The 24,922-nt window shown below is 59.7% G+C and overlaps 3 protein-coding genes across 3 annotated transcripts; all 3 read left to right on the forward strand.

Annotated features, from left to right (window-relative positions):
* Window positions 1-1,843: 1,843 nt before the first annotated feature.
* On the forward strand, window positions 1,844-2,481 carry TEX19 (testis expressed 19; the record flags this gene model as incomplete). Its single annotated transcript, XM_053211856.1, is given in 2 exon segments — window positions 1,844-2,327; window positions 2,330-2,481. Coding segments are annotated over 2 exon segments (636 nt in total), but the record flags the coding sequence as incomplete, so codon positions are not given.
* A 25-nt stretch (window positions 2,482-2,506) lies between these two features.
* LOC113597686 (uncharacterized) lies at window positions 2,507-3,704 on the forward strand. The gene has a single exon (XM_027054418.2). The coding sequence runs from the start codon at window positions 2,732-2,734 to the stop codon at window positions 3,128-3,130; it is 399 nt and encodes a 132-aa protein (XP_026910219.2). The 5' UTR covers window positions 2,507-2,731; the 3' UTR covers window positions 3,131-3,704.
* An 8,748-nt stretch (window positions 3,705-12,452) lies between these two features.
* Window positions 12,453-16,598, forward strand: UTS2R (urotensin 2 receptor). Its single transcript, XM_027052368.2, has 2 exons — window positions 12,453-12,648; window positions 14,803-16,598. The coding sequence occupies exon 2, from the start codon at window positions 14,878-14,880 to the stop codon at window positions 16,000-16,002; it is 1,125 nt and encodes a 374-aa protein (XP_026908169.1). The 5' UTR covers window positions 12,453-12,648; window positions 14,803-14,877; the 3' UTR covers window positions 16,003-16,598.
* Window positions 16,599-24,922: the final 8,324 nt, after the last annotated feature.

The following is a 24,922-nucleotide window of genomic DNA, read 5'->3' on the forward strand; positions in this document are numbered from 1 at the left end:
CGGAGCCCCGGCGGTGCTGGGGAGGCCAGAGGGGGACAGCCTGCCCCGCCTGGGGGGCTGCACGGGGCTCCTGGGAGGGAGGTGGGTGACTCAGCAGTTTCAGTTGCTGGTGGGCCGAGGCTCATGGGAGATATGCAGATGAGCCCAGGGCATCATGGGAAAGGGCCCTTTATATTCCCAGGTGCACTGCCTCCCTCCTTTCTGGGGGGGCGGGGTGCCTGTAGGAGGGAGGTGCCAGGCAGGGTGACGGCCCCTCGGGCCGAGGAGAGGGTCCAGGGGACACGGGCCCACGGGGTGGGGTGGGGTGGGGTGGGGTGAGGTGGGGTGAGAGGCTGAGGTGGCTGGGGGTGGCTCCCTGAGTTTCCATCAGGTTCCATCAGATTCTTTCAGCTTCTGTCACGTTCCCTCAGGTTCGTTCAGCTTCTGTCAGGTTCCCTCAGCGTCCATCAGCTTCCATCAGGTTCTCTCAGCTTCCAGCAGTTTCCCTCAGGTTCCCCCACGTTCCCTCAGCTTCCATCAGGATCCATCAGGTTCTGTCAGTTTCCCTCAGATCCCACCACTTTCCCTCAGGTTCTGTCAGGTTCTCTCAGCTTCCATCGGTTTCCATCGGTTTCCATCGGTTTCCCTCAGCTTCCAGGCAGGTTCCCTCAGCATCTGGCAGTTTCCATCGGGTTCTGTCCGTTTCTCTCGGGTTTTCTCAGGTTCTTTCAGGTTTCCTCAGATCCCATCAGGTTTCCCCAGCTTCCAGAAGTTTCCCTCAGGTTCCCCCATGTTCCCTCAGCACCTGGCAGTTTCCATCAGGTTCTGTCTTAGGTTTTCTCAGATTCTGTCAAATCCCATCAGATTCTCTCCGCTTCTGTCAGGTTTCCTCAGATTCCATCAGGTCGCCTCAGGATCCATCAGGTTCTGTCAGGTTCTCTCATCTTCTTTCAAATCCCATCAGATTCTCTCAAATCTGTCAGATCCCCTCAGGTTCCCCAAAGTTCCCTCAGCTCCCCTCAGATCCCATCAGGATCCCTCGGGTTTTCTCAGATTCTGTCAGGTTCCCTCAGGTTCTGTCAGGTTCTCCCAGCTTCCATAAGTTTCCCTCCGCTTCCAGGCAGGTTGCCTCAGCATCAGGCAGTTTCCATCAGGTTCTTCCGTTTTTTTCAGGTTTCCTCAGATCCCGTCAGGTTCTCTCAGCTTCCAGCAGGTTTCCCTCAGGTTCCCCCATGTTCCCTCAACATCTGGCAGTTTCCATCAGGTTCTGTCAGTTTGTCTCAAGTTTTCTCGGATTCCATCAGGATCCATCAGTTTCTCTCAGCTACTGTCTGTCAGGTTTCCTCAGGTTCCCTCAGGTTCTGTCAGGTTCTCTCATCTTCTGTCAAATCCCATCGGCTTCTCTCAGTGTCTGTCAGATCCCCTCAGGTTCCCTCAGCTTCTGGCACTTTCCCTCAGGTTCCCCCATGTTCCCTCAGTTTCCCTCAGCTCCCACCAGGTGCTCTGAGTTTCCTCAGCTTCTGGCACTTTCCTCGGATCCCATCAGATCCCCTCGGTTTCCCTGAGGTCCTCTCAGGTGCTGCCGGGCAAGGCCGACTGGGGGTGGGGGGCTGTGGGGGAGGGGCCGTGTGCCCACCAGGCCTCGGGAGCAGCTGCACTGAGCAGGGCAGAGCTGAAAGGGCCAGGTCTCAACCCATCGGCCCCCTGCCCCGGCTCCCCCCGGTGACCCTCCCGCCTGCCTGCAAGGGGCACCGACCTCACTTGCTCTCTCTCCCTTTGCAGCTTCCCAGAGAATAGAGCCATCGCCGGAGCTGAAGAATTTTCCGGAAGTCCAACCTGCCCAACCTCTGCAGGTCTCTGTTGAACTGGGACCCAGCTCGCCCACCCCCACCCCTCCCCAAATACCTGCACAAGAAACCCCTTTCTTTCTCTCCCCCTCCTGATCCTCGCCTTCCTCCTCCTCCTCCTCCTCCCGCCCCTCCCCCCCACCTGTGGGCCAGGCCACCTGAAGTGCCCGGCGCGTCCCACCCTCGCTGCCCACCCCGGTAGGAGGCAGGCAGCGTGGCCATGTGCCCCCCCGGTCAGCGTGCGGTACGGGGACGAGGGCGTGTCCTACCTCCGCGCGTCCTGGATGTATCAGCTTCGACATGGCGACCAGCTGGGGATTTGCTTCGCTTGCTTCAAGGCTGCCTTCCTGGAGCTCAGAGACTCGCTGGAGTCGGAGGACTGGGAGGAGGGAGACTGGGACCCTGAGCCGATGGACCCCGCCGGGGCGGGGCCTGAGCAGGGCTGGGGCCCGGGGGTGGGGCTGAGCTGGGGGCAGGGCCAGGGTCACTCCGCCCAGGAGGGGGTCTGTGGAGTGGGGGTCGGCCCCCCCCCCCTCCCGGGTCGGAGGAGGAGGGCCCGGACCACCACTTCGCGCCCACCGAGCTGGAGCCTCAGGACGCAGCACCCCGGGGCCTGGGCCCTGACGACGCTGACTGGACCCAGAGCCTCCCCTGGAGGCTCGGGGGGCCCCCGCCTGCGCACACTGGCCGAGGCCCCCTCCTCCGTGGCAGGGGCTTCTCAGAGTGGACCTGCCCCCGGGGGAGCCCACGGTGTTGGAGCTGGGCACCACGCGGGCCGTGGACCCCGCCGAGGCCGAGGCCGAGGCCTGGTTAAGGGACCCGCAGCGCCTCTCCGTGGCGGGCTGCTGCGATGCCGTCTACCTCCGGAAGACGACGCCGGGGTGGGTCCTGTGGAAAGTCCTGGAATGTCCTGGAAAGTGCTGCTGGAGCCCGATGAGGTGTGGGCGGTGGGACTCCAAGACGCACCCCGGAAGCAGGACCTGCACCGGCGGAAGCTGCGCGTTCTGGAGTCCTCTCCTGCGGGGCAGGACGAGGAGCTGGTCCCTGCGGACACAGCCCTGCTGAAGAGGGGACTCGCCATCCTCTCTTCTTCCCCCTGGGCCAAGGCGGGGGCGGGGGAGGGCCCCCCCCTCCCCCCCCCCCGCATCGCCCGGGCCCCCGGCCTCCTCCTCCCACGGTGGGATCCCGGCACCCCCGAGCCCGGGAGCAGCGGGCCCAGTGGGGGGAGCCTGGCTGCCGTGGGAGCCTCGGCCCTGGGGGAGCTGGCCCGCTTCCAGCCCTTCGGCCGAGGGCCCCAGAACTGAGGGCCCGAGGCCCAAGTGGCCACCGTTCCTGGCTGCCCCCTCCCCACGACAGCCAGGGGAGCCACCGGCCAAGAATAGGGGGGCCGGTGCCTGGGGACGAAGAATGGGGAGCTGCGTCGGGACTGAGGATCGGGACCGTCTCTGCCTCCGTGGAAGGGACCCAAAAGCCTGTAAGCGGGAGAGAGGTTCTCCTCCGCCAAATGCCACGGAGCCGGAGCCGGGAACGCGACGCCCTGGGCGACGCGCTTCGCGAACGGTTGCTGCCGCGCAGCTTGTGAAGTGGGGTGCAGGGTGCGCGTCTGGACCCCGGCCCCGCCCTTGGCCACACGCAGGGGTGTGTGGAGTGGGACACGCGCGCCCCGGAGGGTGCGGAGGTGGGGGCGACGGGGATGTGTGCTTGCCTCCGCCCGGACGGTCTCTGGGGCTCCAGGAGACCCTGTCGGCGGCAGTGGGGACGCTGGTGTGCGCTGGGAGAGGCCTGGTTTCGGATGTTGGCCATTCTTTGCGGTTTGAGCGTTTAGTACCCATTTCTTTGTGTGTCGTTTGTTAACTAAATAAAGTCAGAAGAGTTTTGCATCAAGCCGTGGGCTGAGTCATCTTTCAGTTAGTCCTTGTTGATTGGCTTTGTCATCTCGGTGACTTGGATGAGTCCTTGGCAAGTTTCGATCTCCCAGAGTAGGAGACAGAAGTGGGACAGCACAGGGCAGGTGAGTCAAGTTCGGCTCCTGGTAAGAGTTTGGTTCCCTGGTGCTTCTCACGTTATTTCTAAACAAACACATGCACACTGAAAATAAAGGGCCGTGTTTGAACAATAATGGCTATGGCAGGGGCAGGGACCAGCCTCCCAGGGTGCTGCTCCTTCCCAGGAGTAGGGTGCTCTAGCAGACACAGGGCACCATGGGCAGAGAAGATGCTGTGAAGCGGTCGGTTCTCCTTGGAAATGACTGATCTGGAGGTTTCTGAAGCCCTCTGTTGGTGTCTCTGGGTGACACAGCCTTCCCATGATTCAAGGGTGGGCTGTATCTCTTTCAGTGACAGACACAGGTCCACTCTGGAGGGTTTTACTGTGAGTTAGGGTTACCCCTAGCAACTTTGAGGGCAGTCTCCCTCCTGTGTGTGCAGAAGCCAGGCTCCTGGTTAAATCATGAAGGCCTCTGATGCTAATTAAGTGGTGACAAAGCAATCATGCAGCACGAGTTTGCAACCCTGCACTTCAACAGCCCTGATAATTCTACAAGAGTTTAGTGAGTTGGAGTCCGTTGGGACACGTGCCTGGCTCCTCTCCCAAACAAACCCAGCCTGGTCTTGCCTTCGTCCCCTCTCCATCCCTCCAGGTTAAACAGTCCATTCATCCATTATTCCAGCCAACCCTTGTTTGGGGCAGCCTCTTTTTGTTTTCCCTCAATGACCAGGCTTCTTTGCAGTACTGGGGGTGCTTGGTCAGGACCAGGCAGTCCTCCGGCAGCACCCAGGCAAGAGCTCCCCTCCATACCAGACTGCCGGTAGCACCTGAGCACGTCCCACCTGAAAACAGAGAAGACACCGACTCACCAGGTGATGGTGAAAGCAAAAAAATATGAAATCCCCCCAAAATGAAATATGTAGCTACCATCTGAATGACGTGCCCAGTAGGTAACCATGTAGGTACGTGTTCGTCACAGCACCGTTCACAGTCCAAATGGCCAGATGAAGGGGTGAACAAATGCGGCACGTTCGTGCAACGGAGCGTTATTCACCATAAGAGGAGTGAGGCAGCAGCGCACGCCACAGTGTGGACGAATTCCCAGAGCGTCACGCCCAGTGGGGGGAGGTCATGCCGTAGGACTCCACTTACGTGGATGTCTAATAGACAACTGCACAGAGACAGAGCTGATCATGCTTGCCAGGGACCGGGGGAAAGGGGGAAGCGGAGTCATTGCTCAACGGGTGTAGGGTCTCCTTTGGAGACACTGACAGTGTTCTAGAACTGGATAGAGGTAACAGTTGCACGGTAGTTAATTGCATAATAGGTTATGAGAATCTCACCTCAAACTTAAAAAATCAAATGTCAAAGTCATAGCACATCAGTCCAGAGTAGAGATACCTGTGTGCTCGTCCCAGGGGCCCGTGAAAACAACCCCCACCCCCAACGCCCCCAGACAGGGCTCCAATGTGAATTATTCTCTCCACTGAAAACAGCTGCATCCGTTCAGGCTGCTAAGGGCACGGCTGACCCTCACGCTGCCTCAGATCACAGGGCGGATTTTCTCTCTGAATTTGAATCAGCACCACCACCAACTACACTCACTTGCATTCACAGCTCAGGCAGGTCCCTGTGGAGGGTCGTTCCTGTCCGATGTCCAGGCAGCAGCAAAAATTATTTGTTGTTGATCAGAAAACCGAATTTATCTGGGAGCCCTGTATCCTATCGGGCGCCGCTGCACCAGCCCGAGGACAGACCCACATGTGGCATAGGAACCAGGCCCAGAGCGCAGGACAGAGAGGGCGGGGGCCCAAGGGAGGGGCGGTGGACACCGAGCGTATGCCTCCTGGAGGGGGCCAGCGAGGCTTGGAATCCCTGCAGGTCCCGGAACATCCCCCCACCCCCGGGGCAGCTGTCCATCAGGCGGGGGCCCCATGACCCCAGAGCTGCTGCGTTTCCAAGAGAAGCAGGAGGTCAGGACTGGCCAGCTCTCCTGACGGTTTACGCCAGTAAGACCTCAATGGACACCATTGGGACGTACGTCTGTGGCTGACCACAAGCACACTTGCATCTCTTCCCTCCCCGGAGGGGTCTGAACCAGTCTGAACCCTCCCGCCCCAGGTGTGAGGGGCATCTTTGCGTTGGAGGAGATTTTCTCTGAGCTGGCCTGTGGTCTCCAGCAGCTGGACCCCAGGAGCTTGGAGGAAACACAGCAGAGAAAAACAGAGTGTCTCCAATCCGCCCCTGAGTTTCCTTTGTTGGGGGGCAACGTGGGTGGAGGCAGTGCTTCAGGGAAGGAGACCTGCCCCATCTACAGACAGAAACCCTTTATGTTTCTCAGGATTCTCTAGCACTTTCTGTCTTAGGTAGGAGGACAAATGGTGTCTGAGACTCTCCTCCCCCGACCCCAGGGTAGAGCAGGTGCTCAGGGTCACAGGCTGAGGGCTGGGCTGTAGTCACCGCCAGGACACGAGGAGGGGACGCTGAGTCCAGATGTAGCCTGTCCCCCAGAGGGCCCACGCACTGCAAGGAAGGGGGCGCTCCCCTCTGGAGTTTGACCTTCTGGCGACTCAGGCCTGGGGGCCTCTGGGCCTTGCTGCTGCAGCTGCTGCTGGAGCACAGCCCATCCTGCACAGGGCAGATATCCAGGTCCCCGGAGCAGGGGACACACGGCCACCTCGGCCTCAGCTGGGACACTGAGGTGGCCTGTCCCATCTCAGTCTCTGTCTTCAGCCTGCTGCCTGGCAGGTCACACTGCACGGGCACCTAAGATTTAGCAGAACCTCCTCCTGCCACATCCCAGCAGCCCCACAGCCCAGGTAGCCCCTCGGCCAGGACACCCTCCCGGACCCGCTCCCCTTGCCACCTGGGAGGTTTCTCCTCCCGCTGCCAAGAGCCAAATGGTGCTGCCCAGATGCAGGTCCCCCGGGGCCGGGTGGCCGGCCGTGTGCATGCTGAGCGCCGCTCTCACCACATAGACAGAAGACTTCCTGACGGCAGGGACCACGGCATCACCTTCATCTTCATCACCATCATCGTCCTAACAGCCGTGGTTTCTGAGCGCCACCTGCGCACCTGCGTCGTGCAGCACTCACGCGCATTAAGCTCATTGAAAACTCACAGCACTCTGATGAGGCCACTTCTACTTTCAGCGGCACTTGACAGACGAGGACGTTGAAGCACAGAGAGGTACGGTAACTCCCCCGAGGCCACCCAGTCGACAAGGGAAGGCACCGATTCCCACTGACGCAGCCGGAGTCCAGATCTCCTTGACCACCTCTATGTCTGGCCCGGAGCCCTGCCGGAGTCAGTCTGGTCAGCTGCTGGCCCTTGGGATGGGGTGGAGGGGGTCCCCGGAAACTAGCCAGGATGCATGCGGTGGAATACGCCAGAACCTTTCAGAGGGGTGAAGGAGCTCTTGTTTTTCTGATGGAGAGAAAACAGAAGATTGGAAAAGGATAAGTATAGTACAGTCCCATTTATGAACATTTTAAAGCACATTATGAATTGCACATGGGAAATACCTGGCCAAAAAAAAAGTTTGCGAGTTGCTCCAAAGTCGGGGCAGTGGTGCTCGGGGGGGGGGGGGGGGGGAAGAAGGGGAGTGAGGGCTACGGATATATTATTTCCTAAAACAACAATCTGAAACAAATACTGAAAATACAGTCATTTGATCTAGATGGTGGTCACAGTTACGTGTTATATACTGAGCGAGAGTAAAAATGATAGTGGCGGTGATGCTGGTCGTGGAGGTGGTGGGGACGCTGGGGATGGTCATGGGGATGGTGATGCTAGTGGTGATGTTGGTGGGTGGTTACAGTGGCCATGGTGATGATGATGGTGATGTGATGGTGATGGTGATGGTGATGTGATGGTGATGGTGATGGTGATGGTGATGGTGATGTGATGGTGATGGTGATGGTAATGTGATGGTGATATGATGGTGATGGTGATGGTGATGTGATGCTGATGGTGATGGTGATGGTGATGCTGATGTGATGGTGATGGTGATGTGATGGTGATGGTGATGTGATGGTGATGGTGATGTGATGGTGATGGCGATGGCGATGTGATGGTGATGGTGATGGTGATGGTGATGTGATGGTGATGTGATGGTGATGGTGATGGTGATGTGATGGCGATGGCGATGGCGATGTGATGGTGATGGTGATGGTGATGTGATGTGATGGTGATGGTGATGGTGATGGTGATGGTGATGGTGATGTGATGGTGATGTGATGGTGATGGTGATGGTGATAGTGATGTGATGCTGATGGTGATGGTGATGGTGATGGTGATGTGATGGTGATGGTGATGGTGATGTGATGGTGATGGTGATGTGATGGTGATGTGATGGTGATGTGATGGTGATGGTGATGGTGATGTGATGGTGATGTGATGGTGATGTGATGGCGATGGCGATGGCGATGTGATGGTGATGGTGATAGTAATGGTGATGGTGATGTGATGGTGATGGTGATGGTGATGGTGATATGATGGTGATGGTGATGGTGATGGTGATGGTGATGGTGATGGTGATGTGATGGCGATGGCGATGGCGATGGCGATGGGGATGGTGATGTGATGGTGATGGTGATGGTGATGTGATGGTGATGTGATGGTGATGTGATGGTGATGTGATGGTGAAGGAAGTTCCTGGGAGAGATGTACAGGGACAGGACACCCACCGCTTTGAAGAGGCCCCTCCATTAGTTTTGGGGCTGGGGCACCCCACTGCTGCTTTCATGGATGGGGTCGATGGTCCTCAGGAAGGAAGTGGAGCTCCTGAACTTGTTTCGGAGGGAGATAGGAGGAGTAGGGCCACCATGCTGAGGGAAAGGACCCTCTGCACACTGCTACATGGACATTGTCAGGAGTTGCACTCCACGGATGCACATGGCCTTGGTTAAACTGCTTGCGGGAGAAATCTGGCACCCCTGCCGTTTCTACCCTCACTGGGACATCAAGTCCCACCTTTGAAGACCCCAGAATGGCTCTCAGGGGCTTTGCAAACGGCCTTTTTACTCAGAACCGAGGTTTTGTAGACCTTAATCAGGCCTTTTCCGCAGGTCACCAAGCCTGAGTAGCCCCACTGGGACCGGGGAGGCTGCAGTGCTCAGACCCACAGTACCTCTCCAAGAGGTGGGGACCCACATACCTTCCCCAGGGGACGAAGGGTCAGGACCGGGTTAAGACATTGTTTTGTGCACTTGAAATTTCTCCCCATTCACCCTGCACCTCAGCTTTCCCAAGCTTGGACATTTTCTTTTAATGTTTATTTTTGAGAGAGATAGAGAGAGAGCATGCACACGAGCGGAGGAGAGGCAGAGTGAGAGGGAGACAGAGGATCCAAAATGGGCTCTGCTCTGGCAGCAGAGAGCCCGACATGGGGCTCAAATTCACAAACCACAAGACCGTGACCTGAGCCGAAGTCGGACGCTCAACCGACTGAGCGGCCAGGCGCCCCCACCAAGGACGTTTTAAGTCAGGGGAGCACTCTGCACCTGACACTGCTCTGTGCGAGCTCAAGTGCTTGCTCAGATGCTGGAGGCTCTCCACTGATTAACAGGGGTCACCCCCAACTGGAGACCTGTGTTTGTCTGAGCTGTTTAGAACCAGGACTGGAAAACATGCAGCTTCTGAAATTGAAAGCAAAGGGCAACATTAGCAGCATCACCAAGGGAAGGGTCTTTTGGAAAAGTGCAGTTAGCCACTGACTACAGAGGGGTCCTGGGGAGGCCGTGGGGCAGCCAGGCAGGTACATCCCTGCCGGGACCTTCTGGGGCCAGGCGTCCTCAGCTGTGGGCTGTGCAGGGAGCCCATAGCCCTGCCTGAGTTCCGGGTGGGGCTACTGCCTGGCCGTTTCTGCCAAGGTGGGCCTCCTCCCACAGACAGCCTTTGCCTGGACCCTGCCAGGGGTGCGCTTCCCCACCCCCTAGTCCTGCCTCCTCCCCTTTATCCTTCTCTGGCCGGTTTGTTTTAAGGGGAAGAAAGGAGGCAGTGACAAGAATGTGCCTCTTTGACAAGTCTGTGCTGGGGCTGAATGGGGCACCTGTAAAGAAGCCAGATTTCTGTCTATGGAACCTCATTTTCCACAGAATTTAGTAATGCAATTGGGAATGAGTTCTTACAGAAAAATTATTATTGCAAAATATAATGAACCCAAAAAGCAAAGTTAAATTCACATTTATGGGAAGTGAGGGTTTTAGGATTATAATTTGTGATTTAATGGTCCATATAGTGAATCACAGTCACGCAGGGTTACTTTTGCACAGAGCACAATAGATTTGTGGGGCCCCCACAACTCCTGAGGGCAGCAACAGCCCCAAATTCCCGTGTCTCGCAGGAGCCCTGGCCCCGTGCCCCTGCCCCTGGCTCTGGACTGAGCAGTGAGCCTCTCAGGTCCAGGCTGAGTCACCACGCAGAAGAGGAAGGTTCTCGGTGTCCTCCACCGACAAGGGGCCGTCCCTGGCCACCAGCACCTTCGGGCCCCTCCCTACCTTCCTCTCCCCACGCCTGGCTCCTGTTGCCCAGCCCCTTCCCCACTGTCTGTGGGTCTGTCCAGCAAGCACGCTGGATGTGCGCCTGTCCTTTCCTCGTGGTGCAAATGGAGAGAGGGCCGTGGGCTGTGTGGCCTGTGACTCTGCATGACCAGGAGAGGAGACACAAAGGTGGATCCTGGAAGGGCAGGGAGCTGACCCATGTTTTTGATGATGACTGTCCTTGGTCATCTGTACCTCCCAGTCTGTGGCCATGAGGGCTCAGGCCTCAGGCTGAGCTGCTCGGCCACCTTGGCAGCTGGCCAAGGGCTGTATCCTGGAGGTTTCTGTGACCGGACACTCTTGGGTTATGGGGGTGTTTGGACCCAAGGCGGCAGATAAGCCCCAACATGCTAAGCCCCATCAGACTGAGTCACCTGCCCATGGAGGGAGAGGGTGAGAGTCAGACCCGTCTATGAGTCAGTCCACTTGTCTAAGAGCAGTGAGACTCTCCTGTACTGAGATCCACAGGCTCAGGTCTCCCGTCTGCCAGCGAGGAGTGGGGAGCAGTGTTCATAGAGTGCCGGGCTCCCTGAGAATGATGGAGCTGTCTGAAAAGACCTGACAAGGGGCGCCTGGGTGGCTCGGTAGGTTAAGCGTCCGACTTCGGCTCGGGTCATGATCTCACGGTCCGTGAGTTCGAGCCCCGCGTCGGGTTCTGTGCTGACCGCTCAGAGCCTGGAGCCTGTTTCAGATTCTGTGTCTCCCTCTCTCTCTGCCCCTCCCCTGTTCATGCTCTGTCTCTCTCTGTCTCAAAAATAAATAAACGTTAAAAAAAATTGAAAAGTCCTGACAATAAGGATGGTTAAGATTTTTCAGCGATAAAGGAAAGAATAGCATCCACAAAAGGGGTGGGAAATTGTTAAACAAAACAGCTTCCAGAGGGGGCATAGCCAGTGGTCACAGATGAAGGACAGAATGTGGGTCATACACACAATGGAACCTTATTCAGCAGTGAAAAGGAAGTTCAGACACTACACGGATGACCCTTTAGAACATTATAGTAAGGGAAAGAAACCAGACATTAAAGGACAAATTCTGTATGACGGCCCTCACAGGATGTCTCTAGAGGAGTGACACCCATAGAGACATAAGATTCGGGGTGGAGACACTGTTTGATGGGACAGTTCCAGACTGGGAAAAGGAGAAACTTGGAGATGGTGATGGTTGCACAATGTGAATGTCATTAATGCCACTGGGTCATGGACTGGTCAGTCTCTCAACACCCCCCCTACTGTCCCCCTGCAGCTTGAGGGCCTGATTGACAACCAAGAGTCCCAGGAGCTCAGGGAAACTGAGGGGAGCAGGCACAGAGGGGCGAGGTGTCTGTTTCACTCAGGGTGAGCCCTGCTCAGACTCCCACTTGGGCTGCCGGCCACTGACCGCGACCTGTGGTCCTTGGCCCTAGTGTTCCAGCTCCTGCCTTTTCCCACCCGGGGAGGCGCCCCCTAACCCCGTCTGCCTCTCCCCTCGACACCCCCTCCCGCCTCCTCACCTCCCTCCCAGCGGGAAGGATCCCACTTGTGCTGGACTCTTCTCTAGCCAACACTGCCACGCCCCCTGCCATGCCCCCTCCCTCCAGCACCACCCCCACACTGCCCCCTTTGGTCCAGCACTGCCTCCGCACCTCCCCCTCCCTCCAGCACCGCCCCCCCGCACCGCCCCCTCCCTCCAGCACCACGCCCGCATCTCCCCCTGCCTCCAGCACCGCCCCTCCCGCGCCGCCCCCTTTCTCCAGCACTGCCCCCCTCACCGCCCCCTCCCTCCAGCACCGCCCCCCGCACCACCCCCTATTCCTCCAGCCGCCCCCCGCACCTCTCCCTCTCTCCATCACCGCCCCCCCGCACCGCCCCCCATTCCTCCAGCACCGCCCCCCGCACCGCCTCCATGCCTCCAGCACCGACCCCGCACCTCCCCCTCCCCCAGCACCCCCCCGCTCCGCCCCCATTTCTCCAGCACCGCCTCCCGCACCGCCCCCTCCCCCAGCACTGCCCCCCATTCCTCCAACACCGCCCCCCGCACCGCCCCCATTCCTCCAGCACCGCCCCCTCCCTCCAGCACCGCCCCCACGCCCCCAAGCGCCCCCAGCCGCGTCCCCTCGTTCCAGCGCCCCCCTCGGCCCCGGGTTATTAATACCCGCGCGGCGCATTCTCAGCTGGCGGCGGGGCAGGTGGCGGCGACGACCCGGGTCCGGGTGCGGCTTTCCCGGTGGGACCTGGGGGCGGGCGCCCCTCCGCCGACCCGGGAACTTGGGGACGTGCTCGGTGACCCAGGACTCGGGACGGACCCCACGCTTGGTAAGCGAGGAGCAGGACACCAGCGCGAGTGCGCGGCCGGGGCTGGGGGCGTGGGGCTGTCAGGGAGCAGGACAGGGGCGTCGAGGCAAAGGGGCGTCCGGGTGTCGGGGCGCCCTCCCGCCGGCCCCGCGGTGCCTGGCATGGGCTGCTTGCGGGCTGTGAGCGCAAGGCCCTCTTGGAAGCCGCAGGATCTGGGCGGGCGGGGGGGGGGGGGTGCGCTTCACATCCCTCCTGGTGGTCCTTCCCTCAAGGCCTGCAGCCCTCAGCAGGGGGGGTACAGGGGCACCCTGGCCAGGCACCCGACCGGAGGCTGGGCCGGTCCTCAGAGCACGCGGGGCTCTGGTCGCTCAGGGTGGGACAGTCCAGACTCACCGTTGTTATTACCGCCACTGGACATGCAGAGGGAGAACGCCTGAAGCCATTATTATCCCTGGACACCGGGATGTGGGGTGCCACAGACCCCGCCCCCTGCAGTTAAGTATCTCACGTTTTTTTTGGGGGGGGCCGTTCTTCTTCTTGTGAGGATAATCTTCGTCCCGGAAGCACAGGTCTTAAGTACATGTGTCTGTGCCCATGCGTGTGACCACCACCCAGATCAGGACATAGCCTGCTTCAGTCCCCCCCCCCCCCGAGGACTCCCCAGTGCCCCTACCAGTTGACAGAGTAGGTAACCACTACTCTGACCTCCACTGTCACAGAGCATCTTGCCGGTGCGTGAACGTCCCGTAAGGGCCCCACACAGCTGTGTTTTCTCTCTGGTTTCCTTCGCTCAACGTAGCATGGGCGCGTTTCCTCCAAGTTACCGACTCAAGCGGCAACCCCACCCACTCCACGGCTGCAGAGCGCTTCTAGGGAGATGTCAGTCTGTTGATCCACGCTTCTACGTATGGAAGTTTGGGCTGTTTCCAGCTCTTGGGTATCAGAAGTAAGCTGCTGTCAACGTTCTCACGCTTGTCTCTTGGTGGAGAATTGCAGTTACTTCCCTCGGGGGCAGACCCAGGCTCAGGAAGAGGACGTGTCCCGCTTCACTGATGGCGCCACCTTGCTTTCCAAGGGGGCTGCACCATTTCACGCTCCCGCCGGCTCCTCCGCCAGCCCAGACGCCTGTATCTGTTTTCTGATCGTAGCCATTAGGTTGGGCCCCCCGTGGTTTTGAACTCTGCTTCCCTGACGACCGATGATGTTGAGCATTTCTTCATGTGCTTCTGGGCCATTTGGATACTTCTTTTGAAAAGTTCCTCTTCAAATCTCTTTCTTTCCCCCCTCCAACTGAGTCCTTAGTCTGTGTCTATTTAGTTCTTTCATATATTTTGGTTACTAGTTCTTTGTCTTCTGAAAGTCTTTTCCTGGTTCACGATTTAATTTACATTTTTACTCTCAGCGAAGTCGCTGATTTTAATGAAGTCCACCTGCTTGGTCTCCTGTTCTATTTCCAGTGTTTCCTGTTCGTTTTTGAGAAATCTTTGCCTGCCCGTGGTCACGCAGGTATTCTGCATTTCTTCCAGAAGCTAGCTAGCTTGGTTGATGTAACCTATTATACACAGGTCCACAATCCACCTTGAATTATTTTGTGAATGGCATGAGGTAGGAATCCAGGCTCATTTCCCCCCTGTGGATAAAGAGACATTACAGGTGCTTCCCCCTGTTCGCCAGGGGGAATATTTTCCTGGTTTAACTTTTAAAATCAGTGAATATTACTTTAGTAATCTAAACACATTTTTTTGAAGTGTGCAGGAGAAAACAGTTGGGAGAAAGGACTCTGGGAATAGCACAGCCCTGGGCCTGGGGAGGACTCCTGGCTCCACCCACTGCTGCCCCCACCCCCTGGGGCTGCCCTGCCGTGTTCTGGTTTGCAGAAAAGACCAGTCAACCCCACAGGCCTTTGGACTTGCTCTGAGACTGGGCTGGGGGTGCTGCGGAGGCATGCACTAGGGACAGCTGGTCTGGGTGGTTCTCTGGGCCCCCTGGAAAGCTGGGGAAAATGAGGCAGAGCCGTAGGGCTCTGAACAGAGAGTCCCCAAAGGGGCATCGGGAGACGATGAGCCTTGTCCCTCGGCAGGCCCTTGAGCCCGGTGGGGACTGTGCCCTCACACAGCCTTCTGGGAGCGTGGTGGTTGCCTCAGCTGCATCTTTAATGAGCATCTTCTCCCACAGAGCACGCTTGTTGCCCACAGATGCCCCCTCCCCGTCCAAAGGAGCAGCACGCCCCCGCACGGAGCCCCGCGTGAGATGGCGCTGAGCCCCGCGCCCGTGAGCGGTTTCCCCGAGCCGTCTGCTGCCCCCAACGCATCCCTCAACCGCTCGTGGGCCAGCCCCACAGAGCCCAGCTCCCTGGAGGACCTGGTGGCCACGGGTGCCATCGGGGCAGTGCTGTCGGCCATGGGCGTGGTGGGCATGGCCGGCAACGTGTACACGCTGGTGGTCATGTGCCGCGTCCTGCACACCTCAGCCTCCATGTCTGTCTATGTCGTCAACCTGGCGCTGGCCGACCTCCTCTACCTGCTCAGCATCCCCTTCATCGTGGCCACCTATGTCACCAAGGAGTGGCACTTTGGCGACGTGGGCTGCCGAGTTCTCTTCAGCCTGGACTTCCTGACCATGCACGCCAGCATCTTCACCCTGACCGTCATGAGCAGCGAGCGCTACGCCGCGGTGCTGAGGCCGCTGGACACGGTGCAGCGCTCCAAGGGTTACCGCAAGGTCCTCGCCCTGGGCACGTGGCTGCTGGCGCTGCTGCTGGCGCTGCCCATGATGCTGGCCATCCGGCTGGTCCACAGGGGCCACAAGAGCCTCTGCCTCCCGGTGTGGGGCCCGCGCGCCCACCGCGCCTACCTGACCCTGCTCTTCGGGACGAGCATCGTGGGGCCCGGCACGGTCATCGGGCTGCTGTACGTGCGCCTGGCCCGGGCCTACTGGCTGTCCCAGCGGGCCTCCTTCACGCAGACGCGGCGGCTGCCCAACCCCAAGGTGCTCTACCTCATCCTGGGCATCGTGCTGCTCTTCTGGGCCTGCTTCCTGCCCTTCTGGCTGTGGCAGCTCCTCGCCCAGTACCGTGGGGCCCAGACGCTGACGCCGCGCACTGCGCGCATCGTCAACTACCTGACCACCTGCCTCACCTATGGCAACAGCTGCGTCAACCCCTTCCTCTACACGCTGCTCACCAAGAACTACCGCGAGTACCGCCGGCGCTCGCTCCGCGCCAGGAGTGCCCGCGGGCCCGCCGGCGCCGGCCACTCCCTGCCGTGCCGGGTCCTCTTCCAGCGCGGCTCCGGCCACTCGCTGTCCTCCAGCAGCCAGCAGGCCACCGAGACCATCACCCTGTCTCCGGCGGCCTCTAGAGCGGTCTGCGCCTGAGCGTCCCGGGGCCCCACGTGAGCGCCGGGGTCGAGAGGTGGGGGAGGCTTGAGTCCTGCAGGGAAGGGCCCCAGAATGCAGTCTGCCCCCTGGAGCCCCTCCTAGGCCCCCACTGTCCCCCATCACTTAGTCTTCATCCAGAAAGTTCCCTGCTCTCCCTTCTGCATGGCTCAGTTCAGCATCAGCAGCCCAGCCATCTTCCTGGTACCCAGACCATCTAGGAGGGTCTGTGGGAGGGTCAGAGGGGTCCGTCAGGCCCGGAACCAGCTTCTGAAGACCGTGGCCCACAGAGTTTTCACCACCCACAGCAGTAGACACAGTGAGTGCCCGGCCAGGGCCTGCTGGGACCCGTGGCAGGCACATTCCTCTCCTGGCTGCGGTGCGGTCCCTGTGGCGCCGCTGTTCTGTGACCCATCCCTGTCCCCGACCCTCCCAGCTCCCGCGTGGCTCCATTCCGCACAGTGTCAGCACTGGGACGATAAACCCTGAGCTCTGCACCCCTGTCCCGGCCTGGCAGCAGGGATGGGCTGTGGAGGGGTAGGAAGCCTCTTCAGGATGCCTCCCACAGCACGGGGCGGGGCCCGTCAGTCTGCTCGGGGGGGGGGGGGGGGGGGCGCACATCTTCCTTTGCAGGGGCCTGGTCCAGCTGCCCTGACGTGGTGGGCACGTGCCACCCAGCCTGCCGCAGGGTAGGAAAAGACAGCCCCACGTTGCTCGGGGAGGAGGGGGCAGCTGGGGGATGGCATTCCAGGGCAGGAACTGGGGGGTTCAGATCACACCCCTTTGCAGCATGGGAGTTTATCTCATGCCTCCTGCGTGCCGTGTCTGAGCTAGGCCTTCTGGGGACACTGAGGCCACCAGGCTCTGTCCACAGAGAGCCCACAGGGAAGGGTTCTAGACCTGTCCCCACCCCTCGCAGCCTCTACACGCTACCCTGGGGCCCGTCTCCTACCCCACGGGCAGGTCTCAGCCTCAGCTTCATGTCAGACTCAGTACCATCCAGGCCCTTCCTGATCCCTTTCAAGGCCCCACTAGGATCCTAATGTGGGGGTGGACAGCTCCTGTCCCTGCAGGCAGCTCCTGAAGGTGGGGTCTGCGGCCATTGGCCCCACTTGGGACCCCAAATGCTTTTGGAAGAGAATGGCCCTAGGTTTGCACCTTGACCAAGACCCCAGGTCTCCGCTTCCCAAATCCTGATTTTAGGATGTGCCAGGAAGCCCCCAGCCTTGGAGACCAGAGATGCCCCCAAAGTGTCCCTGCAGCCCCCATTCATCTGCACATGAGAATGCTTTTTGCATCGTTTCTTGGAGCAGTACTGAGAAAGTTACATTTTCGACCCCAAACTTAAGACCTGGATTGACACATCTTGTGTCAGAAGGGACCTGAGTGTCCTGCGTAATGCTCCCAGGAGTGCTGGACACGGCTTCCAGGGACACAGAGGGAAGGGCAGGGGCAAAAGGCAGGCAGGGGGCACCATGTCCCCATGATGGGCTTGGGGGACACAGATGAGACCGGGGTCAGCAGTGTCCTGACCCCAGAGGCCTGGAGTGGCAGGGGTGGGGACAGGGTTTTTCCAAGATAGTAGTGAGGGCATGGAGGAATCTGGTGGGGTGAGGCCACCAGCAGGCTGGGGGGTCAGGCTAGGAAGCCCTTGATTCCGGAGTCAGGAGAAGCAAGGCAATGGCAGTAGCCCCAGGGCAATGGGGTGGGGGGACAGCCAGCAGGACAGTACTGACTGCAGGGGCCAAGGCACATCCTTGAGAGAGAGGGAGTGGGAGCCGCAGGTCCTAGGAGACTTGGGGCTAGAGATTGACACACACGTAAACCCACACAGGCACCTGCGCATGCAAGCACACACACAGGCACAGAGGCAGGGCAGAAGTTTCTAGGGGCCTCATCCAGGGAGGAGGGAGAAGAGCCCCAGGAAAAGTGAGTCCCCTGTCAGGGCCGAGTCGGTACAGGGCAGACCCGTGGGCCAGGTTCCTGCAGGCTGAGCTGGGGCCCAGGGGCCCTTTGGGAACACAAGGTAGAGGTCCCTGGCCCTGTGCACAAGCTGGACTTGGGAATCCTGCCTGTGTGCTTGTCTCTCCTGGTCACTCAGGGACAAGCCTGCCCTGCCAGCCTCGCGGTACAGACTGGTGCGGGTCTGCTGCCCCGGGACAGTCCATTCCATCCAGGCCTCCAAACCCCACGATGCTGGGACCTCAGGTGGCTCCAGCCTTCACTGGGGCAAGACAGGCTCAGCAGGGCGGGCTCCCCTGAGGCAGTGGGATCCAGGAGGGAGGGACTGCCTGGCAAAGGGCTGAAGCTTCAGGCGCAGGACAGGACGGCCAGAGGCTGCCGGCTTCACAGGCCTCGCACCCACCGGCCTAGGTCCGATAAGAAATGAAATCAAACTCCTGCCTCCCAGCAGCCCCCTCACCGCCTCCCCGAGAGACCCCCCCCCAACCCGTGGTGTCCATTGATTATCCTCTCTCTGCTACCGCACTCTTCCAGCCCCCAGCGCGGCCTCCCCTGGCCGACCCCTCCCCTCTCCCCTTTCCCCCCACTGCTGCCCCCACCTCCGGGCACACCACTGCCTGGCGCTCTGCTGGGGCTGGCGTCCCACCTCCTGCCCGGCAGGCGACCCATCCAGGGTGCTTCAGAGTTTAAAATATGAGGCAGGGGCTCACATGTGGACACGATCGACACACACGTGTGCACCCTCTCCTAACGTGCACTCGCCCCCACACTGCCACGTGGAGACCCAGCAGGTTTGCTGTGGCCTCGCTGGCCTCTCTGGGCCCACTGACACTCCCCGTCCCTCACCCCTGGTACCCAGCACCCACTTAGTCAATGATGTATGGAGGCCTCGTCTGGCTCAAGACCCACGACCCGTCAGGCACGGTGCCCGGCTTTATGGCCTCACCAGGCTTCTCTGCCTGCTCGGAGGCCAGGCTGGATCCTGCAGGGGGTGTCCCCTGCCTGTGCCCCCCACCCTCGCCAGGGCCTCAAATCCCAGTCTTGGCCCCCAGAGCTTTGAGGCTGCTGAGGGTCTAGGCCTTCTGAGCCGGGGCAGGAGCTGGAGCTCAGGAGGGCCTGGACCAGGGAGGGCTGCACTGGGAAGGTGCCGGGGTGTGCGGTCGCCCGGGGCCGAGCACGTGGTAGCTAGAGCTGAGCTCTGACATGTCCGGGCTTCTGTTGTTCAGTTACAGTTTTCTTGAGGCAAAACTACCCACCGTGACATCCACCAATTAAAGTGCAACTAGTAATTCTGAGTCAATTTACAGAGCGGTGCAACCACTACCCAGTCCAATGTTAGGACGTCCGTCAGTCAGGGTGACCCAGGAAACCAGTAGGACATAAGGTATAACGGATTTCTTTTGGGGCACCAGGGTGGTTCAGTCAGTTAGCGTCCGACTCCGGCTCAGATCACGATCTCACAGTTCACGAGTTTAAGCCCCGTGTCGGGCTCTGTGCTGACAGCTCAGAGCCTGGCACCTGCTTCAGATTCTGTCTCCCTCTGCCTCTGCCCCTCCCCCACTCGCACGCGCGCGCGCGCGCGCGCGCGCGCGCTCTCTCTCTCTCTCTCTCTATCCCTCTCTCAAAAAGAAAATAAACATTAAAAAAACAAAAAAGGATTTCTTTTAAGGAAATGACTCATGCAATGAGGAGGCTGGCAAGTCTGAAATGCGCGGTGTGGACCCAAGTTCAAGTTGCAACTTCGGGTAGAATTCCTGCTTTTCTGGGCAGCCTCCTCCCTTTGCCCGGAAGACTTTGAACTGAATGGCTGAGGCCCACCCGCCCACGTTAAGGAGAACAGTCTTCTTTGCTCAGAGTTAGCTGATTGCAGGTGTCTGTCCACGTCGCATCGGGGGGCAGCACTCCGTCCTGTCTTAGAGCTGAGTACTCACTGTGGGGTCACCTGAGGGACGTCCTGAGCACCCCCCCCCCCCCCCAGCGGGGACAGCACTACTCTGAGCAGGCGTGTGCACGTCTGTGTGCAGAGATGTTCTCATCTCGTGGGGAGGCTCCTATGGTATTGCAGGAATTGCCGGACTGTTTTCCGGGCTGCACAGCTTCCGCGCCCGCAGGCCCCGGGGGCCCCCACCGCCGTCCTCCTGGTTTATAACAAAAGAGCGGCTGCTCCGGGTAGACCGGCTGAGGTCCGTGTCAGGACATGGCTGCTCAGGGGCTCAGGGAGGGGCGGGTGGTGGAGGCTGGGCCACTGCCTTCCAACCAAAGGGAGCCCGGGCTTCATACTTGGAGTTCTGTCCCAGGAACCTGGACTTCCCCACCTGGTCACGTGTATGGGGGGAGACGCCACCGGCAGGCCCTTCGGGAGACAGGTGGTTTCATGGCCGTCGTCACTATGGACCCTCCTGGTTCTGTAGCATCTTGGGTCTATGGATCGTCTGAGCCCCTTTTGGCCAGTTCCCTCTGTTTCTGAGAAGACATTGACCAGGTCCCTCCGTGCCCCTGTCCCTGGGAAGACAATGACCAGGGCCTCCGTCCCCTGACACAGGGAAGTCTCTGACCAGGCATGTCCCTGAGCCTGGCTGCCTTCAGATCAGGCTGGGCGGCTGCAGGGCAGTCCCACAGGCTGAGGTTTTCCAACAGCTCCCAGGAGGGAGGAAGCCCAGCAGCTGAGGGCCTTCTCCGTGAATCCACATCACCTGGAGCAGAAGGGCTTTGGACAGCCCCCTCAGCTCAGGCCAAGGGGGTTCGGTGACCCAGCCCAGGCTGCCTCCACAGGCTCTGGGGCCCATCTGCTTGTCTGGCCAGTTTCTGGGGACGCAGGGGACTGTGTCCTTTCGGGGGGATGTTGGTGATTACCAGATGAAACATGACATTTTCCCCCTCTCCAGGGGAGTTTAATCTAGAGAGAAGGCTGCTGCCTTGGGAGCCTCCTATGTGAGCCTCCTGCTTGAGCAGGCATTCTGGGTGAGGCCCCCAGGCTCCTGGCTGCTGCAGGCGAGGCAGAACCAGGGAGGGACACTGCGCATCAGGCCCCACCCCCACCCCGTGGGCCCTCAAGCAAAAGAGACAGAGGCACAGACACAGGGAAGGAGGGGCCCAGGCCATCTGCCAGAGGGAGCAGAATGCAGCCAGCAGGGTCTGGACCCGAAGACCTGAGCCTGGATGGGGTGGGCTTGTGGTGCCCGCGAGTGTGGGGTTCGGCCCCGGGGGCCACAGGTGAATGAGCTGGGGTTGCAAACTTGGCCACAGTCAATGCAGCTTCTCTGCTGATCCCTGGGTGTGCAGGAGCCTCTGGTCACACTTCAGGCTGCTTGTCTCAGGGTCACAAGTGCCCCCAGAAAGCTCCAGACCTATCCAGGGGCCAAAGCCCCCAGAGAAAGAGAGGCATGGACGTGGGGAGGCCTAAGCACCCAAATGCTGTGACAACCAGGCAGACATTCCATGGGTGCCAGGCCCAGTGTCCTGTTCAGAGAGTGGGGTCTGGAGGGGCCCAGCGACCTCAGGGAATGGGACAGGGCCAACAGGGTCAGCCTGGGGTCAGGAGGCTCCTGGGAGCTGAGTAAAACCACAGGGGAACAGCTCTGAAGGGGTCCCTGGGGGCCAGGAGCCCAGGATGCTCCAGGCGCACCTGAGAAGGCATCTAGGAGCCACAGCATCCCTCCCCTGGGCAGCCCCAGGGCAGCGGAGTGTGCCGGTCCAGCCAGAAACCCCGGCCTGGGTGACCAGTTGTCCTGGTCTGCCCAGCACAGAGGAACGTCCCAGGAGTCGGGGTTCCTGATGATGAGACCCAGCCCCCACACAGGACTGACCCCCACTTGGTGTCAGGGAAGTGGCGGAACGTGGTGGGTGGCAGCCGCCTCGTTGGGTGGCCCTGGAACCAGGGAATGACTCCCAGCTGCCCGCAGAGAGCAGGGAGTCCACAGAGAGAGCAGGGGGCCCGGAGAGAGCCTGAGCGGTTGCCCGGCTCCCTGGGCTGAGCAAGGGGAACTGCAAGGACAGAGGCCCCGGCCCTGGGGTCCCCGGGAGAAGCAGAGCTCTGGGGGGCCAGATTTGTATCCTGATGCCTCCTGAGCCCCCCTGCCACCTGCAGTTCTGACCCCTGACCCTTGCCTGCTGAATGTCCCCGGAACCTCACAGACTTGGTCCTACCTCTGGCTGGGGCCCCCACACGTGCCCCCAGCACCTCACAGACAGCGGCCCGCTCACACCAGAGCCGGGGGGCAGTGTGGACGCCTCAGGAGCAGGCCTGGGGAAGAGAGCCAGGAAATCAGGGATGCTCAGCCCTGGGTGCTGGGGCCTTCTGAGCTTGGCCCCCACGTGCCCCATAATGACCAGAGCCTGACCCGCTCTCAGGCCTGGGTGGCCAAACCCACCCGGCCTTCATCCTATCGCTCTCCCTCGATGGCTCGGAATCTGGGTGTCCTTCCCCTGCGGCCAGTGCCCCCAGGGCCCCGACAGCCTGCACTGGAGGCCCTGCCTCTGCTTGTCCTTGGGGACAGAGGAAGCTGGTTCCAGACACAGAGCAGGGGACCACCCAAGCTGTGCATGGAGCCGCTTCACACAAAACCAGGGGGAGGGAGGGGCACAGGCCATCACTCTATGTCCGTGTCAAGGTCCACTCTGAACCCATCAGACCAAACCAAGATCCTGAAGCCTGGAGGCCTCACTGGGGGGCAACCTGCTTCCTGGGCAGGGGGGCCCATGGGAGACGAGGAAGAGGAAGAGGAGGCAGGGAGGAGAAAGGGGATGGAGGGGGAGTGGCAGGTGCTCTGAGGCCACAGCACTGGCTTCCATGAGCCGGGAGGACCCCAGCCTGGGCCCAGCCTGACCTCCAGACCAGTGGGGTCAGCAGTGGAGACAGGAGGAATGTTGAACTGTCTGGTGAGCACATGAAGACTGAGGGACACTCAGGGTGATGATGAGGTCCCTGGGCACTTAAATGCTATCCACTCAGCACCTTGACCTGCAAATGAAGAAACATACCGCCAAGGTCAGCCTGGGCCTGTGGCAACATCGAGCATACTGTCGTGCCAGCTCGAAAAGCACTATCGCCCTGCCTCGGTCACCTCACCACTGCCCAGACCACTGCCACCCTGCTGTCCACCACAGGCTGCTTTGGGCTGCTCCGGGGCCTCTAGAAGCTTCCAGGACACTTTGCCGTGTTGGTTTTCCTTCTGGATGTGCTGACCCATCACCTGCCCTGATTGCCCATCCTGGAGGCAGGGTCTCTGTTCATGCTGAGCTCAGGGTGTCTGTACTCTGGGGCCACACGGTTTGGGACAGAACTGGAAAAACATCCCTCTGCAGTTCACCTAGAAACATGGTGACAGCAGTCAGGAAGGTGGAGAACAAAGGTGTCAGTATGATTTCCTCCAAGGCATTAAAACGTCCTCTGAGGCTGTAACCAGTCTAACAGGGTGGCCTGAGCTCAGAAGTGAAAGAGCCCCGACCTCAGGGTCACCCAGGAAATGAGGCGTCCAACACAGAATGGAGGTAAGGTTCACCGGGACTGGGAGAACGTGGGCTGGGGCCCCAAGGAAAGTAAATTCAGGTGGAATTTTACGTGCAAATGTGAATCATAAAAGCATCTAAAAATGAAGAGAAAAATACTGTGAATATATTTCTAGAGTCAGGAATGGCAAGGCTTTTGTAAGCATGATGTAGACCCAGAACCCAAGGAAAAGACAGATGGATTCAACTACATAGGTCATTTAAAATTCTGATGCAGAAAAATACATTTAAGGGTCAAGCAGAAATGATATCCTCAAGCACCAAGTGGCACGACTCATCAAGAGGCAGGTAAGCGTTTGTAACTCACGCTCTGATAACCCCACTTTCAGGATTTTATCCGAAATCCAAAAGCCAGATGTAGATAAAGATACTCATTTCAGCGTTGCTGAAAGTCAAAGACCCCACGGAATGTACCACGGTTTTAAGTAGAGATGACATGGCGTTGAGGTGAGAAGGTTGTGGTCTCGGAGAATAGCAGTGACATCACTGAGTAGACCAAAGGCAGAATGGCGGGGAGAACAGAGGGTGAGACCGTCTAATGTAATCCCAGGTCTTCCCTCAAACAAACGGGAGCGTGCGTGTGGGTGTGTGAGCACACGTGCGCCCATTTTCGTAAAAGCTTGGCACAGATGCTTGAGAAAACCAACAGTGTTATCCCATGACCCAGGACAGGGACCCGGCGGCCGAGCCGCCCCACCCCTGTCCCGATGGGGCCCGGCCGCCCCAGAGTGCGGACCCTCCTCCTGCCGTGGGCCCCAGAAGCCATGTCCTCGCCCTCGTTTTCACAGGTTTCGCTGCTTCTCGGACTTCTCACAGAGGAGATCCGTCAGCTGGCCCGGGCCTCCATGCCGCGGTCATCGCTACTTTCTGCCGCTGAGGAGCACTGTGATGGAGGGACGGCCACCTGTTACCTCGGGTGGGCTCGTGCATCCAGTCTCGGGCCACGACAGACCATGCTGCTTCCGTCTCCCTGAGAAACTCCCAGACACACGATTGCTGGGCGGTGCATCACCAGCAGCTACCAGTGGTCCTGTGTCTGTGCCCCACCGGGACTGACTGTTTTTTGGGTGCATGTGGGGAAGGTACTAGAATCTCTGTGAAGCACGTCTGCCCGCAGATTGAATGTTTCATGAATTTGGACTTTGGTCTGCAGGGCTGGCTTGAACCTGGGTTAAGGGGGGGCCGGGGTGGGAGAGGACCTTGTAGGTGGGGGCTCACGCCACCCCCCCAGAACAATGACTGGCTGGGATGGGGTGCTCATTAGGAGCGAGGTCGAATGCCAGGCCTCAGGGCTCTTCCCTGCCCTGTCTCATCCCCCGGCATCCCTCCCCAGGCCCCCCGCCCCGGGCCCCACTCAGCTCCTGGAGCAAATACGGGGAGGGGACAGTATCCCAGGCAGGCTGTGGGCTCCTGCGAACAGGACAGTGGAGGGTCCGGCACCCTCCAGTGA

This window comes from Acinonyx jubatus, chromosome E1, assembly GCF_027475565.1.
Source record: "Acinonyx jubatus isolate Ajub_Pintada_27869175 chromosome E1, VMU_Ajub_asm_v1.0, whole genome shotgun sequence".
NCBI lineage: Eukaryota > Metazoa > Chordata > Mammalia > Carnivora > Felidae > Acinonyx > Acinonyx jubatus.

Bases quoted from the DNA above. Each gene is read 5' to 3' on its own strand.
- LOC113597686 (XM_027054418.2), top strand. From the start codon at position 2,732: ATGTCCTGGAAAGTGCTGCTGGAGCCCGATGAGGTGTGGGCGGTGGGA.
- UTS2R (XM_027052368.2), top strand. From the start codon at position 14,878: ATGGCGCTGAGCCCCGCGCCCGTGAGCGGTTTCCCCGAGCCGTCTGCT.